The sequence below is a fragment of the Phallusia mammillata genome, chromosome 4, assembly GCF_965637545.1.
Source record: "Phallusia mammillata chromosome 4, kaPhaMamm4.hap1.1, whole genome shotgun sequence".
Classification (NCBI taxonomy): Eukaryota; Metazoa; Chordata; class Ascidiacea; order Phlebobranchia; family Ascidiidae; genus Phallusia; species Phallusia mammillata.
In genome coordinates this window covers 553,968-567,242 of record NC_137255.1, presented here as the reverse complement: position 1 = coordinate 567,242, position 13,275 = coordinate 553,968, and the positions used below count along the sequence as shown (strand labels likewise).

Here is a 13,275-nt window from a genome sequence, read left to right as displayed (position 1 = left end):
TTTACTTCATACAAAAACCTGTCTACTTTTGGTTTTAGTTTTTGTAGTTTACATCTGTAGATGACAAATCTGTCATTTAAAAGCATGCAATTTACAAGTTTCAAAAAATATTGATCAAATTTTTCATTATGAAGTCCAAACGTCTTTATACCATTATTTAAAATGATTCGGCAGCCTAGAACACTGTCGATCCATGAACTAACATCCTCCCAGTATGCCTGCACATATACACATTCACAAAATAGATGTAACATAGTTTCTTTGCACACGCCGCAAAAAGTGCACTCATCGGCATCAGCAATCCCGAAGCCAAAAAGGGCATCGTTTAGAACAATAGCTCTAAGATTAATCTTAATTTGAAAGGAGCGTAATTTTGTTTCCAATGTGCAATCGTATAGATTTTTGTACATTTCTTCCCATTTTTCAGTGGCGAGCGGTTCCCATTGTAAAATCTCCTCCCATTTATTTTCTTGTTTGGTCGGCCGCTGTACGTTTATTGACGCGAAAAACTGGTATGCATTTTTGCTATTTGGTAATTTGTTGCGTATACCTTCCAATATTTTTTCTATGGAAGTTTGTCTGTAAATTTTACTTGAGGTGTGTGTTTCCCATGTAGTGGGAATAGCCGCGATTAGACACTGGTAGTCAGAATGATTTTTACTGGTGTTTGCCAAATCGTAACTTTCGCAAAGTTTATTGAAAGTTTGATAATCCGATTTGTTGTCAATAATTTGGTGGTATTCAAGTATCCCAGCGTTAACGAAATTCTCGTAGGCGATTGGTTTGCGCTTGAACAGTACACTTCTATTTAACCACATGCAGTTGTTGTAAACAGTGGGCTGCTGCCAAAACTGGGTTACGCAATCTTTCCAAAGGTCGACCGATGACCAAAACGTCCTGAGGGGTGTCAGTTTTTTAACTTGTTTATGGGTTGGTTTTAGATTGGTGGCTGCGATGCATATCATGGTATGCAGAGAAGTAATATTCGTTTCGATGGTTTTCCAAAGCGAGACATAAGCAGTATCGAATAGTTTTCTTATCCAAGAAAAACGTATTGATTTGACGTAGGCTTCCACGTCTATCATATTTATCCCTCCCTCTTCAATTTTACAGCACAGTTTGTTCCTTGCTACTCTCTCCCAGTTTGAGCCCCATAAAAAGGTGAAAAGTTTTCTTTTAATTTCTTTTAAAAACGGTCGAGGTATATTTACAGGCAAAACACTTAGTTTGTAAAGTAGCTTGGGTATCGCCAACGTTTTGATAATAATCACTCGACCCAATAAGGAAAGTGACCTTGCCAACCAAGGTTTTGTTACAGATTGAATTTCCTTACTTACAGATTCAAAGTTTAGTGTAAACAGGTTACCACTACATCTGGTGGTAGGAATTTTAACTCCGAGGTACTTAACGAAAGTTTTAGGCCAGGTTAAACCTTCTGATTTCAGGTAGTATTTAGGGTTTGTCTCTACCTTGCCTATGTGCATTGCACTTGATTTTGTGAGATTTATATTGCAGCCAGTGTGCATACCAAATACATTTGCCTCATCAAATGCTGCGCGAAAGCTGCTTTCCGACCCATCTAGAAAAAGTAGGGCGTCGTCAGCAAATAGCGAAATTTTTACTTCCTGTTTTCCTATACTGATTCCTTTTACGTTTTTGTTCCCTTTAATTGCCAAGGCTAGAAATTCTATTGCGAGTACGAAAAGCGAAGGGGACAACGGGTCACCTTGACGAACACCCCTTTCAACCCTGACAGGATTTGACATGTGGTTATTGTTTATAATCAAGCACTTCGAGTCCGCATAAAACGTTTTTATCCACCTGCACAAGTCGTTTCCAAAACCAAATTTTGAGCACGCTGCATTAAGAAAGTCCCAATTCACAGAGTCGAACGCTTTACAAATATCTAAAAACAAAAAGGCCCCCGACGTTCCTTGCTCGGCAACGTGATCCCAAATATTAAAAAGCGTTCTTATGTTATCTCCTATGTATCTGCCCCTGACAAAGCCCGTCTGTTCGGGGGCGATGATTGTCGGAAGCACATTTTTGATACGGCTATTGATCGCTTTGGCTGCTATCTTATAGTCAGCGTTCAGTAAAGTTATCGGACGATAGTTTTCCGCGTATAGAGGATCTTTCTCTTGTTTAGGAATTAAGGTTACAACACCCCAAGCCATTTGTCCACCAAAAGAACCTGTCTCGAATGCGTTGTTAAGTGCGTTCACCAGTAAGTGTTTTAATTCTTTCCAGAACGTTTTGTAAAATTCCGCTGGTAAACCGTCTAGTCCCGGGGATTTGTTATTTTTCATTGTCCTAAGGGCTTCTAAGCATTGCTCGGCGGTCAATTTTTCCTCACACATACGCGCTTTTTCCTCGTCCAGTGTTGGGCACGCTATGTTATTAATATAATCGTATATTTTGCTGGTGGTGCACAACGGGTCTTTGCTCGCGCTGTACAACGTTTTAAAATACTCTTGAAGAGTGCGTAAAATTGTATTTTGGTCCGTTTCTATCTTCGAAGCTGAGTTTAATCGTGTAATGGCTTTCTTTTCCATTCTCCGTTTTTCGAGGTTTAGAAAGTATGCATTATTTTTACCTCCATATTCAGCCCATCGCGCTCTACTTCGTATTATTGCGCTTTTGGTATGCCTTTCAATAATATCATCATATTTTTCTTGTGTAGCTGCGATTTCGGTGGTTGTGCGCTCATCATGGGGTTGGGGTAATTTTCGCATTTCATTAAGTATATTTTCCAGCTCTGTCTGTTTTGCTTTAGCTTTTCGTTTCTTTTCGCTTGCATATTTTATAATGCAACCGCGAAGATTGCATTTTAGTGCTTCTCACATGATTTGCGGAGATACTTCCCCGTTATCATTATTTTTGATGAATTCAGCGATCCATTTTTTGGTATTTTCTATAAATTTCCGGTCTTCTAATAAGGATGTATTGAATTTCCAGTAGCCTCTACCCCTGGGTATTTTATCAAGGTTGAGTGTAAGTCTAACAATACTGTGGTCCGATTGCGTGCTTGGGTCAATTTGAATATGGGTTGTCTTGTTTAGTAGTTCGTTTGTGACAAGCACAAAATCGAGCCTACTGGCCGTGTGCGGGTTAGTTTGTGTGCGCGTGTAATGTTTCGCCTTGGGATGTTTGATACGAAATACGTCATATAATTCAAGGTTTTCCATAGCTTGTAAGATGGTAGTTTTTGCGCGTTGGTTAGTGTGCATTGCTCTACCTCCTGTCTTGTCTAGCTCATCATTGAGTACGCAGTTAAAGTCACCAACTAAAACCATATTTTCGGTTCCGCTTTTAGCGCTTTTATCAGCGACAACCCGAAAGACGTTTTCGTAGAACTGCGGGTTGTCCTGGTTGGGCCCATAGAGATTGCACAGCGTTATGCGCTGCTTGTCATTTATTTCAAGCTCAATGATTATATAACGCCCGTGGTTATCAACAGTCACGTCGTGTTTCAGGTAGGAAAGGTTTTTGGAAAACAAAACCGCCACTCCTTTACTTTTGGTTGTGCCATGCGAAACTACAATTTCCCCGCCCCATTCTAACTCCCATTGCTTGAGATTTGATGCAGATGAGTGCGTTTCTTGTAGACACATTATATCGAACTTTTTTTGTCTTAAAAAATGAAAGACGCTTCGCCGTTTCCTAGTGTTTCGCAACCCTGCTACGTTGTAGGTTATTACAGTGAGAGGCATTTAAATACGTTCTACACCAATGTCTATATCATATTCATATTCAAAGCCACAATCGCACAAGTACGGGTTGTTAGGTCCCATTAACTGAGATGTTATTTTCCCGCAGCTACAGTGGACAAGCGTATATTTGCATGCATTATTCACACAGTTAGTAGTCATTGTCCGTTTTGGTATAGCATTAACAGTTTTACAAATGCAAAACATTGAATACCTTCTGCATTCCACGCATTCGAAAGTTCTTTCATCTGTTTGGTACTCCGGCTGAAACTTGTGGCAGCACGGCATCCTTCTCATGGGTTGGTGGCATGTGACACAATTAGTTTTCACCTCCTTATCCAGGACCAAAAATTTACCAATTTCGTTGCAGCACGATGCAGCAATGTTGAACTCTGATGAACATTTCCAGCAGAAGAATGTTGAATTTTTTTCTGTTACGTAGCTCTCTTCTTTACATTTCGGGCAGGTAATTGGTATTTTTAGTTCACTTAGACTTATCGATTTCGCTTGATGTAAGTTTCCTTCGGTTGGGCTTCGTTGGTGCCGTTTCCTTGATGACCTATTTTTAGTTTCCAAGAGCGATCCGTTAATTAGCTGTTCATCAGGCAAGTTAGTTTCGGGTTTTCTTATCTCCTTTTCTGCTGTTTCGCTTGGGGTGTGGACGGTTTCCAAATCTATTGTTGTCCCGTTCGAGTCAACAGTGCCCTTATCTTCTCCCGCGCCGTCCAAGTTGTTTCGTTTCTTATCAGAAGCGGTGCAATCCTTGCCTTCTTGGTTCACCTTTTTGGTTGTTTCTGAGAGTTTTGGGTAGTCTTGTATTCTTTTTGGGCAGTCTTGCTGTTTATGTCCAACTTCTGAGCAATATTTGCAGGTTATTTGCTGGCCGTTATATGTACAATAAAACTCATAACCATGTAATGTCACGTAACTAGGTATTGGATTTTTTTCAAAAAGCTGGATTCGCGTAAAATTTAATATTTTTACAAACTTTCTCAACTGGTATATTTGTTATTACTGATCGCTCGCATTTCTTGTTTGTTTAGGAGTTTTAACTTATTGTTCACTATCATTACTATCCCCACTTAATAACAACTGCCAGATGTCGTAATTGTTTAATGCCAATATCAACGTATTTTTAGTTAAAGACAAGTGCTCAACAAATCAGATCTGAAGATATAATTTATTACATAAGATCCGTATTACACGTGTGGCAAAAACAAACACATAAACAAACAAACGAAATAATTTAATCACGCACAAAGTACCAAGTGTGTAGCCGCCCTGCCCTGAAGAAGTCTTGTAAAGCAGTAAATACAAAGGAAACTTGGTTGGTAAACTCTTTGCATCCCAATAACAATTGCCTGATAAAGAACGAACATATTTCGCATCTTCTGTGTCCATGGGAAGCAAGAAAAGGGAAAACAATCGGAAAAAGCTAATAGTTCCTTCACAAACACATTCCCTTGACAGAAAGCCTAGCAGACGGTGAACATCCGATGAAAGATAAAAAACACAAAAGATAAAACCGTAAAAGCGTCAATTTACCAGGATCTTTCTTGAATAGGCGATAATTCCAACAGTTTCACACAAAAATGAAACAAATACCACATGTTTATAAATTTTTTTATAGAACAGGGATTCTTTGAGTCAATCCTACCTATTTGCTCTCTTACTAACTTCAGAATCAATTACAAATACCGAGTTCTTGTTTTTTCCGCGTTATAATAATAGACCTACAGTGCATGCAACCCTCCTTTTGCATGGCGGTCAGCAGGTAAGCACAAAATATTGAGCACTGACGTCATCAACTTTGTAAGACCTCGCTTGGTACAGCGACATAGTAATAGAATTAGGTCATCACGCACGTTTCAGGCTATTTTAATATTATCTGCCTATGGTAACGATTCAAAAATGACCGTTCAATCAACATTTGTTATGCGTACCAGTACGGTGGTACGTTCTAGTGAAGGACCGTACCACGTACCGTACCCGTACCTCAGCTTTCTTTGCGTACCGTACCTACGTAACGTACTTTTTGATGAAATTAGCTGCGTACCGTACCATACTATCGTACCGTACCGCACTGCCATCCTTGCTTGCAGTACCGTCGCATCCCTTGCAACACTGCCTACTTAATAAACATAGGCGATAACATATTCAACATCCAAATTAGAAGAACACTGCTTCATGAACACAAGAAAATATCAGAAAAGATAAACAATAATTTAACACTTTAATCAGCCCGCGTCTATGCAGACCTCGACCACGACACACACAAATGTAAATAATAGTGCACCAGTCTATTGAAGGCGAAATGCTTGTGGTCACGGTTGAATAAGCTTGTTTCGCACACTTGTGTTGGAATCTTGTTACAAGTTTATTTGCAAATGTTTTGTTTACGTTTGTTTGATAAAAACTATTTAAAAAATTGGTATTTGATATTCGACCGACTATAATTGCCAATTTGGTGAATGTTGCGAATGTAGTCAGTAGCTTCAAATATTTTTTTGTTAACAATTGCCAAATGTTTACAACGAATAAAGTTAAGTTGGATTAAATAATATCCCCTCTTTGCATAATAATTACTTATGAGCGCAAAAAGTAGCGAAAAAACAGCACATTTTAGGCAATTCTAGCTATTTATTTGCTATTTCATCTAAATGTTTCAATATTTGTTTTTTTCAAACAAGTCAGTAACAACAGCAAATACAGAGAAATACAAGTTAAATCTTTTCCATGACATGACAGTAACGTTAAAACTAAGAAAAGCAAACTTCAAAGGGACGTGTTTTACCTTTCTTCAAAAAAAAATACACACCAAAAATTGACACACAGAAGAAAGTATATTGATAACACTAAAGAACAGCAAATATCAAAGTTGGTGCTAACATGAAGTTTTATTCGTGTTTGTTTTTCCAGAAATATAAAAACAAATCCATGTATGGGATTGTGGAAGCAATTTAGTTTTTTTGTGATTGTTCTTTCTGACGGAGATTTGTTTTTGTTCCCGTATTTATTGTTGCCATGGAAACTCTGTCACCCATCTCCGTCGCTTCATAAGTTGTGACGTAGTCGTTGACGTCACAAAAGCTCCGTGCAATCACGTTGCGAACTGGCAAAAAATATGGAAACAAGTTTCAGATGTTGGCTTGTTAAGCAACGTTTTCTTGCACGCTGAACAGCTTCTTGATTTCGAAACGACGGAAAAAAAACATTAGAGAAAAAACTACATTAAATTACCAAAAAGGTGTGATTGGTCGTTTTAAAAGTAACAACCCAAAATTTCCGTGTCGCTGTATTATCTTCTGACTGCCCAGATTTATTTAAGCTCCCCCTTTTATGTTTAAAATCTCCCCCTTTTATGTTTAAAATCTCCCCTAGGCGGCACTAGTGACCAGTTTAAGAACCACTGAGCAAAGTTTTAATATAATCGGCAAATTTTTCTCGAGCTACAAACCGAAGTTAGCCAGATAATGACATATTTCGAAAACTGGCCTTGAACTTAAAACTGGCGATCCCATACTATGAAGCTGACATGTGCGGCATACGAGGCAGGCGATGGTGATTGTGAAGTTGGTAGAGCGCCAGACCCGAATATGCTCTTTGTCGCGGGTTAACGTAGGCGAGATTTTTTTATCTTACAAAACGCGAACCGCGACGACATTTCTTTTCGTGTCTCCCGGCTGCGGTTTCAAATTGTGTCGCATATGTCCCGCAAAACTTTCCATGAAACATTACTTATTGGCAAGAAGAAAGAGTACGCTGTACTAACTTTTTATGGCTGAACACAGTATAAGTATCTTTTAAACGTAATAGAGAATATGCTGTATGACACAACAATACACAAAAAGCGTGTTCAATATATGTTTCAGTGATGGCCGCTATTTTCCATTATCAGAGCGCTGTAACACTCTAGTGACACCAAATCATAAGTGTTCGCCTAATTTGCTACAAGAATATTGCACTTTATCAACAAAATTAAAGGGACGCTAGCACACAAAGCACATCGCCTTATTAGACACGGTAGCAAGTGGTGATCGCGATTAAAAGTTGTAGCAACGTCAAGCTGCTCTGGCATGGTAACAACGATTTTGACAAGAACATGTAGGTCTTGCGAGGTTTGTAGAATAAAAAGCGTTTACATAACGCGCTTGTGTAGAATATTTAACTGCGCAAACGAAAACGATTGTTGCAAAAAGTCGTGCGTTTGCGAATTAATTTTACAGTTGAAATTGGAAAACGCTGCCCGCGTGCGTCTTTATTGATTTACAGTTGGCCCTCGTCCAAAAAAGTTTAGACAACCCTGATTTCAGTGAATGGCGAAACTTTTGTGTGACGTAACAAGCAACTTGGCCCGTGTGCAAACAACATTCTATCAATCTTTCAGTTTGAAAATATCAACACAAACTCTCACCGTGCAGTAAGCATCAGCCGGCATTAGTTTGATCTGAGCGTCACACCAAGTCACAAACCGATCCTGTGTGTTGCTGTTGTTGTTGTTGGGACAAAACCATCACGCTGTTGTTCTCAGCATTTCCACCCACGCCACCAACTCTCTTCGTCCCACGCACACGTCTACGAATTACAAGTGCTTTTACAAATCGGCAAATCACAAAAATACGAGGAAAGTAATCAGCAAGATGGCGCAAGTAATGCGCACCGTTTGTGCTATGCTGGGATTTGAGGTTAAATATCAAACATTTATAAGTTGGCTATAAAAATTTTCTGTAGTGCCCTATTTAGGGATGTGCCAAAACTGCAAATGTTCTGTTTGGTCGAGCACCGAGCATCTCACTTTAATGTTTGATGCTCGGCCGAGCACGCTAGGTGCATTAGGCCGTCACAAAAATCCCCTTTCTACGTTTTAGCTCTACAAGGTCTCTTGCGTCACCGGCGGTGTTTTATTAAGCTGTACATGCCCTTTAAGTACGCGTTTTTCTCTAATACATTTGAAAAATCATTCGTTTTAGATCATAGACAACCTTTTGAACACTAGTTTCGTATGTTAGCAGGGCACGAATATGCAAATTTAAACGCTCGGGTCAGTTTGTGCAACTGCGCGGCCGAGCACCGAGCATTAAAACAGCGATGCTCGGTACCGAGTACTCGGGTTCTGGCTCGGCTAGGCCCATCCCAAACCCCTTTCCTTGATGCCCTGAGCACGTGCTTACTTTACCTAATGGTTAATCCAGCCCTGACAGCAGTGACGAGCGAAGACAAACAAGGTTTGCGAAAATCATTCTCCCACTGAACAGGAAGTCGCTGCATTAAAGCTCACGTGAATTCGATGTTGCAACGTTGCTATGGAAACTATCCTCTGCATATTCTCGCACATTTCTTGTCGCTTCCATAAGTTGTGACGTTATCTTTAAACTCGCGCGAAAAAGTTTGGTTGGAACTAGAGAAAAAAAGTTTGAAAGTAGAATATTTTAGAGGGGAAAATAAACCCGCTAGATGGCGCACCGAGGTAGTCGTCAACATCGAGGTCTTGGTTTGAGATTAAAGATTTTGAGATTGGGTTTGAGCGAAACAAAATGGTTAGGAAAAAATTTGACTTGTTTTGACTTTCAGCGTTGTCGTTTAATACAAACAACAGCTGCTTGAAAAAGTGCTTTGGTGGTCGATATTTAATCACCTGATTCAGCACTTATGCCATTATTTGCTTTCTGGCTTCCTCCATTCGATCTCGATAGCAGGGTTGGACGTTGTGGGCAGGCCGTACTTCACTGGAGCTTCACTGGATTGTGTGACTTTGTATTACGTTGTTATATCGAACTTGTGTTCCGTAGCAATGGCGTCGGTTTTGTTGCTTACAAAAAGTGAATATTTTGATGAAAATGTTGCAACATAAGCAACATATTAATATCAGACTGCAAGTGACATATATCTCTCATGCTTTACAAGTTAAACATAAAAAACAGATTAACACTGTGCATATATTTAACTTTCCTAAAAGTAGTGGTCGGGCCTATTCATAAAATCATGTCGCTAGGTGGCACTAACAAGTCGTTACCATGTCTCATTTGGTGGCGGCAACCGAACAGCAAAAAGTAAATCAACTTACATAAATTGTGGCCACCTTTCAAACTCTCTCAGCTTCGTTGGTGGAAGTTTCACATTTCTTCTTCCTGTAAATGTCGTATTCACGTTAAGTCGCAGATTTTCAAATCATTTCTTGAATTAATTTCAAACAAAACCTAAGGCTGCATTGGCCCAATTATGTATTAATATTTGAAGACTTACATTGAACGGGATTGAAGTGACAGGGAGTTTAATTGCGTTTCTTAATATCTTGTGTATAAAGACCGCCTGTCGAACGGCAACTACATCGAAAACAATGGACGAAATCTACAAAAGCAAGAAATGGCGTTAAAATAATGCAAAACAACATCAGGTATCAAACAAACTGTCTTTTGCGAGCCAATGAACTAAATTGTCACACATCAAAGCATTTCATTGATCATATTCGTGATTGGCGACTGTTTCTGTGATATTGTGTTGCTGTGATTCGGTCACCAGGTAAAATAAACTCAACTCAGCCAATGCCATAATTTATTTCAATTATATGGCTTGACAACTTGTGTTGAAAACTTCCCACTTAAACCCGTTCTTTCAGTGTGAGTTTGTACAAGTTTTCACATCAACCGATACAATAGACGGATTTATCGGCGCCCACAGCGTGTTATTTGATACTGGTCTGCTTGGGAAGTCATTGTTCAGGCCCCATTGTGAAGATTCGCTTTATTGTTTTGCTGCCAGACGAACCAAACTAAAAGTGGTTAGCACTGAATGCAACCTAAGTGCTTTTACATAACTTTACTATTCAATAGATTTTATAATGGGGAAATGTGTTGACCCAGCAATTAGTAAAACCAGTTTACAATTTTACAAAAAAGGTTAAATCTGTGTGATTTAAAATCCTAAACCTCCAACCAGTAAATCTGTTTTCATGACTGACAAACACACTATAGGTGCTTTTACATAATTCGAGCACTGAATTGATTTTATAATGGCAAACTGTGTTGACCCAATGATCAGTTAAAGACTCTTTATATAAATTAATGCGAAAAAAGCTGAAAATAATAAGTTCTTATCGTGTTGACCCACCAAACAACATTTATATTCACCTTAAAAACTATTAAAACTGAAGTGTTCATAGTTAATGAATAAAATTACAAATTTAAAAATGTTACCGACCTTTCTTAATTTACAGATTAGTTTATAAACATCGAAAACAACCACAAGGGCACTTACATAAAAACAAGCTTCCAAATGAGACTTATTTACAACCTAAGAGTGCTGTCTCTCATTCCAGATACCAAAAAAAGTCTGTGATTGGGCTCTTATTAACACCCAGACATGTATCAAAACACAAAGTTGCACAACACAGAAACAAAAAATGATACAAGAAAATTCAAGCCCAAACCTTTCAAATGAGCATGGTTGCAACAAAGACTGATGAAATATTGCAGGTTTGTGATCTTCATGCAGGTTTCAGTTTTCTGACAACTGAAAATCCCTGTAAGCTTTAGCTTCAATAGTTAATATCTGTTTTTTTTTAGTGACAAGCAAAAAAACAACAACCATAAAGAATGTGATTCTTTATTAATTTACAAGGGTTACCGCTGAGCCAATTACTACAGTTTTGAAATTTAAATTTGCAAGTTACTGATAAAACAGTTTGTCACGTCATATTAAAAGTTTTTTTTATCCACGTGACAAATAGGCAAGATTTGATTATGAAAATAAGCAAAATTAAACAAACACAAGTGCAAAACTTACATTATAAATTCCATACTCTTGTGCGATTGAAGCATTCCAATGTGCAGGTTTTTAGGAAATGTATCTCTATTTAAACAAAAAACATGCCAACAACAAACTGAGCATTAAATTTGGAGAAACTACAATGTGACTATAATTTTCAAAAATCCAGCACTAATTCACACTTTGATATCGTTTTTGACAAATGCAATTTACTGTCGTTTATTTTACAAAAACAAACAAAAGTGAGTTTTATTCTACTAGTGCTGACATACAAATTTTTACGATTCATTTTTGTTGTTTAGACAAAGTAACTTTTTGCGGCCAGATCAACAATTCTCTTAAGTTTTGTGTTTGTGCAATAGTAAGTGTTTTACCCGACCATTTGCGCTGCTTACATTTTCACTGTCACACCCATTTTTTTGCACTACACAGTTTGCATTTAATTTCCTTTTCCATGTAACGATTACTTAAAATATTTGAGTATATATAGAATTATTAATAAATAAAGTTTACAAATATAAAGTCCTCAATGCACATGTACTATACGTATTGTGTTTGTTAACTTACTTAAAACTCCATGAACTCTTCCCACCAGCATGAGCAAACGGCAAACCAGTACATTTCGAGCTTTAGTTGATTTTTCTAAAATTTCTAGTACACAAATAAGTATGATGGTGAGATGCAGTAGAATATTTACCACATTCCATTGCATCTTCTTAAAATAAAAACAACTAAAACTCAATTTTCTCACAAATAGCTGATACTGGTCAATCTGGCGATCCCCTACTACGAAGCTGACATGTGCGGCATACGAGGCAGGCAACGGTGCTTGTGATTCGACTTTCGGCGGATTCTCCACTGAGCCTGTGTAGCTCAGTTGGTAGAGCGCGAGTCCCGGGAAGACTCCTGTCGTGGGTTCGAATCCCACCGCAGGCTAGATTTTTCTAGCCTACGCCTTGCCATATGGTGGTGAATGCTTGGTGACCGGCTGATTCGGTATAGCGCCTTCAATGGGCCTGGCGTACTGTGATTTTTCTCACAAATAGATTTGAAGTATTACAACTTTGACCCTACCGCTGGCGGCCACAACAAAAACAAAACATCAAGTACCGTAGTAACCACTTTGAATTGTGACAATTTGTTTACTGTTTTACGCGCTTAAACTAAGTTTGTGCAATGGATATTTTTTGTAATCAATGAAATCCATAAATAAGCTGTTGCTTCCAGGCATAGTATCAAGTCTATAGAGCTCTTCTGGCAAAAGTATTTTTATTCCGTCGTTTCGACGTCCTATACAGGTTGTCTTCATCGGGGTAAATAACACTGAATGCGACTAGAACAGTGCACGATAAACAAAGGAAAAAAGAAAGAATGAAACGCAAGCACGTCACAACGCAACGAAATCCATTATCGTTCGTGCAATCCTAACAAACCAACGATACAGAACTAGAATATTTTTATTTATTTTAACTTTGAATTATTTTTCGAATCTGCATTTGAAGGATGTGGACAAATGCAACGCTCCAACGTTTATATTTTAACAGCATCTGTCTGAAAAATGTATAAATAAGATTTATCCCTGCTGACTTTTATTAAAAGAATAATGTTGTTACCTAGTAACGATGTTTTGCGCTTCATTGAGCTCGTGTCCGTTGCTCTTTGAAGGACATAAAAGTTGCAAAATAGCAAACTTTATCGGAATGCCTGGCTGTAGATATTGAAAAGAGCATGAGAAGATAGAACATCATTGCCTAAAAAGTGAACCATGTCGGAAGTTATTTCTTACTTGTCAGTGAGTTGC

The 13,275-nt window shown here is 38.4% G+C and overlaps 2 protein-coding genes, 1 long non-coding RNA gene and 1 other non-coding gene across 9 annotated transcripts in view; 2 read left to right on the top strand and 2 right to left on the bottom strand.

Annotated features, from left to right (window-relative positions):
- Window positions 1–13,275, top strand: part of LOC145225149 (uncharacterized) — an 85,269-nt gene that overhangs the window by 19,826 nt on the left and 52,168 nt on the right. The window lies entirely within an intron of this gene.
- LOC145222321 (uncharacterized) lies at window positions 61–4,780 on the bottom strand. Its single transcript, XM_080088417.1, has 3 exons — window positions 4,775–4,780; window positions 3,925–4,664; window positions 61–218 (listed from the first exon to the last, which is right to left on the bottom strand). The coding sequence occupies exons 1-3, from the start codon at window positions 4,778–4,780 to the stop codon at window positions 176–178; spliced, it is 789 nt and encodes a 262-aa protein (XP_079944543.1). The 3' UTR covers window positions 61–175.
- Window positions 5,153–12,499, bottom strand: LOC145225157 (uncharacterized). 6 transcript variants are annotated; one of them, XR_013859816.1, is made up of 9 exons: window positions 12,042–12,499; window positions 11,493–11,558; window positions 11,137–11,236; window positions 9,954–10,058; window positions 9,775–9,838; window positions 9,346–9,519; window positions 8,887–9,108; window positions 8,125–8,285; window positions 5,153–6,822 (listed from the first exon to the last, which is right to left on the bottom strand). It is a non-coding gene; the product is annotated as an uncharacterized LOC145225157 (long non-coding RNA). The 6 variants fall into 6 exon arrangements; XR_013859819.1 differs by having other exon boundaries at window positions 8,989–9,108; XR_013859820.1 differs by lacking the exon at window positions 8,887–9,108.
- Window positions 12,337–12,410, top strand: Trnap-ggg (transfer RNA proline (anticodon GGG)). Its single transcript has one exon. It is a non-coding gene; the product is annotated as a tRNA-Pro (tRNA).

Coding starts and splice junctions, on each gene's coding strand:
- LOC145222321 (XM_080088417.1), bottom strand. Junction 219..3,924: donor GAATGCGTGGAATGCAGAAG/GTATTCAATGTT, acceptor GTATATGTGCAG/GCATACTGGGAGGATGTTAG.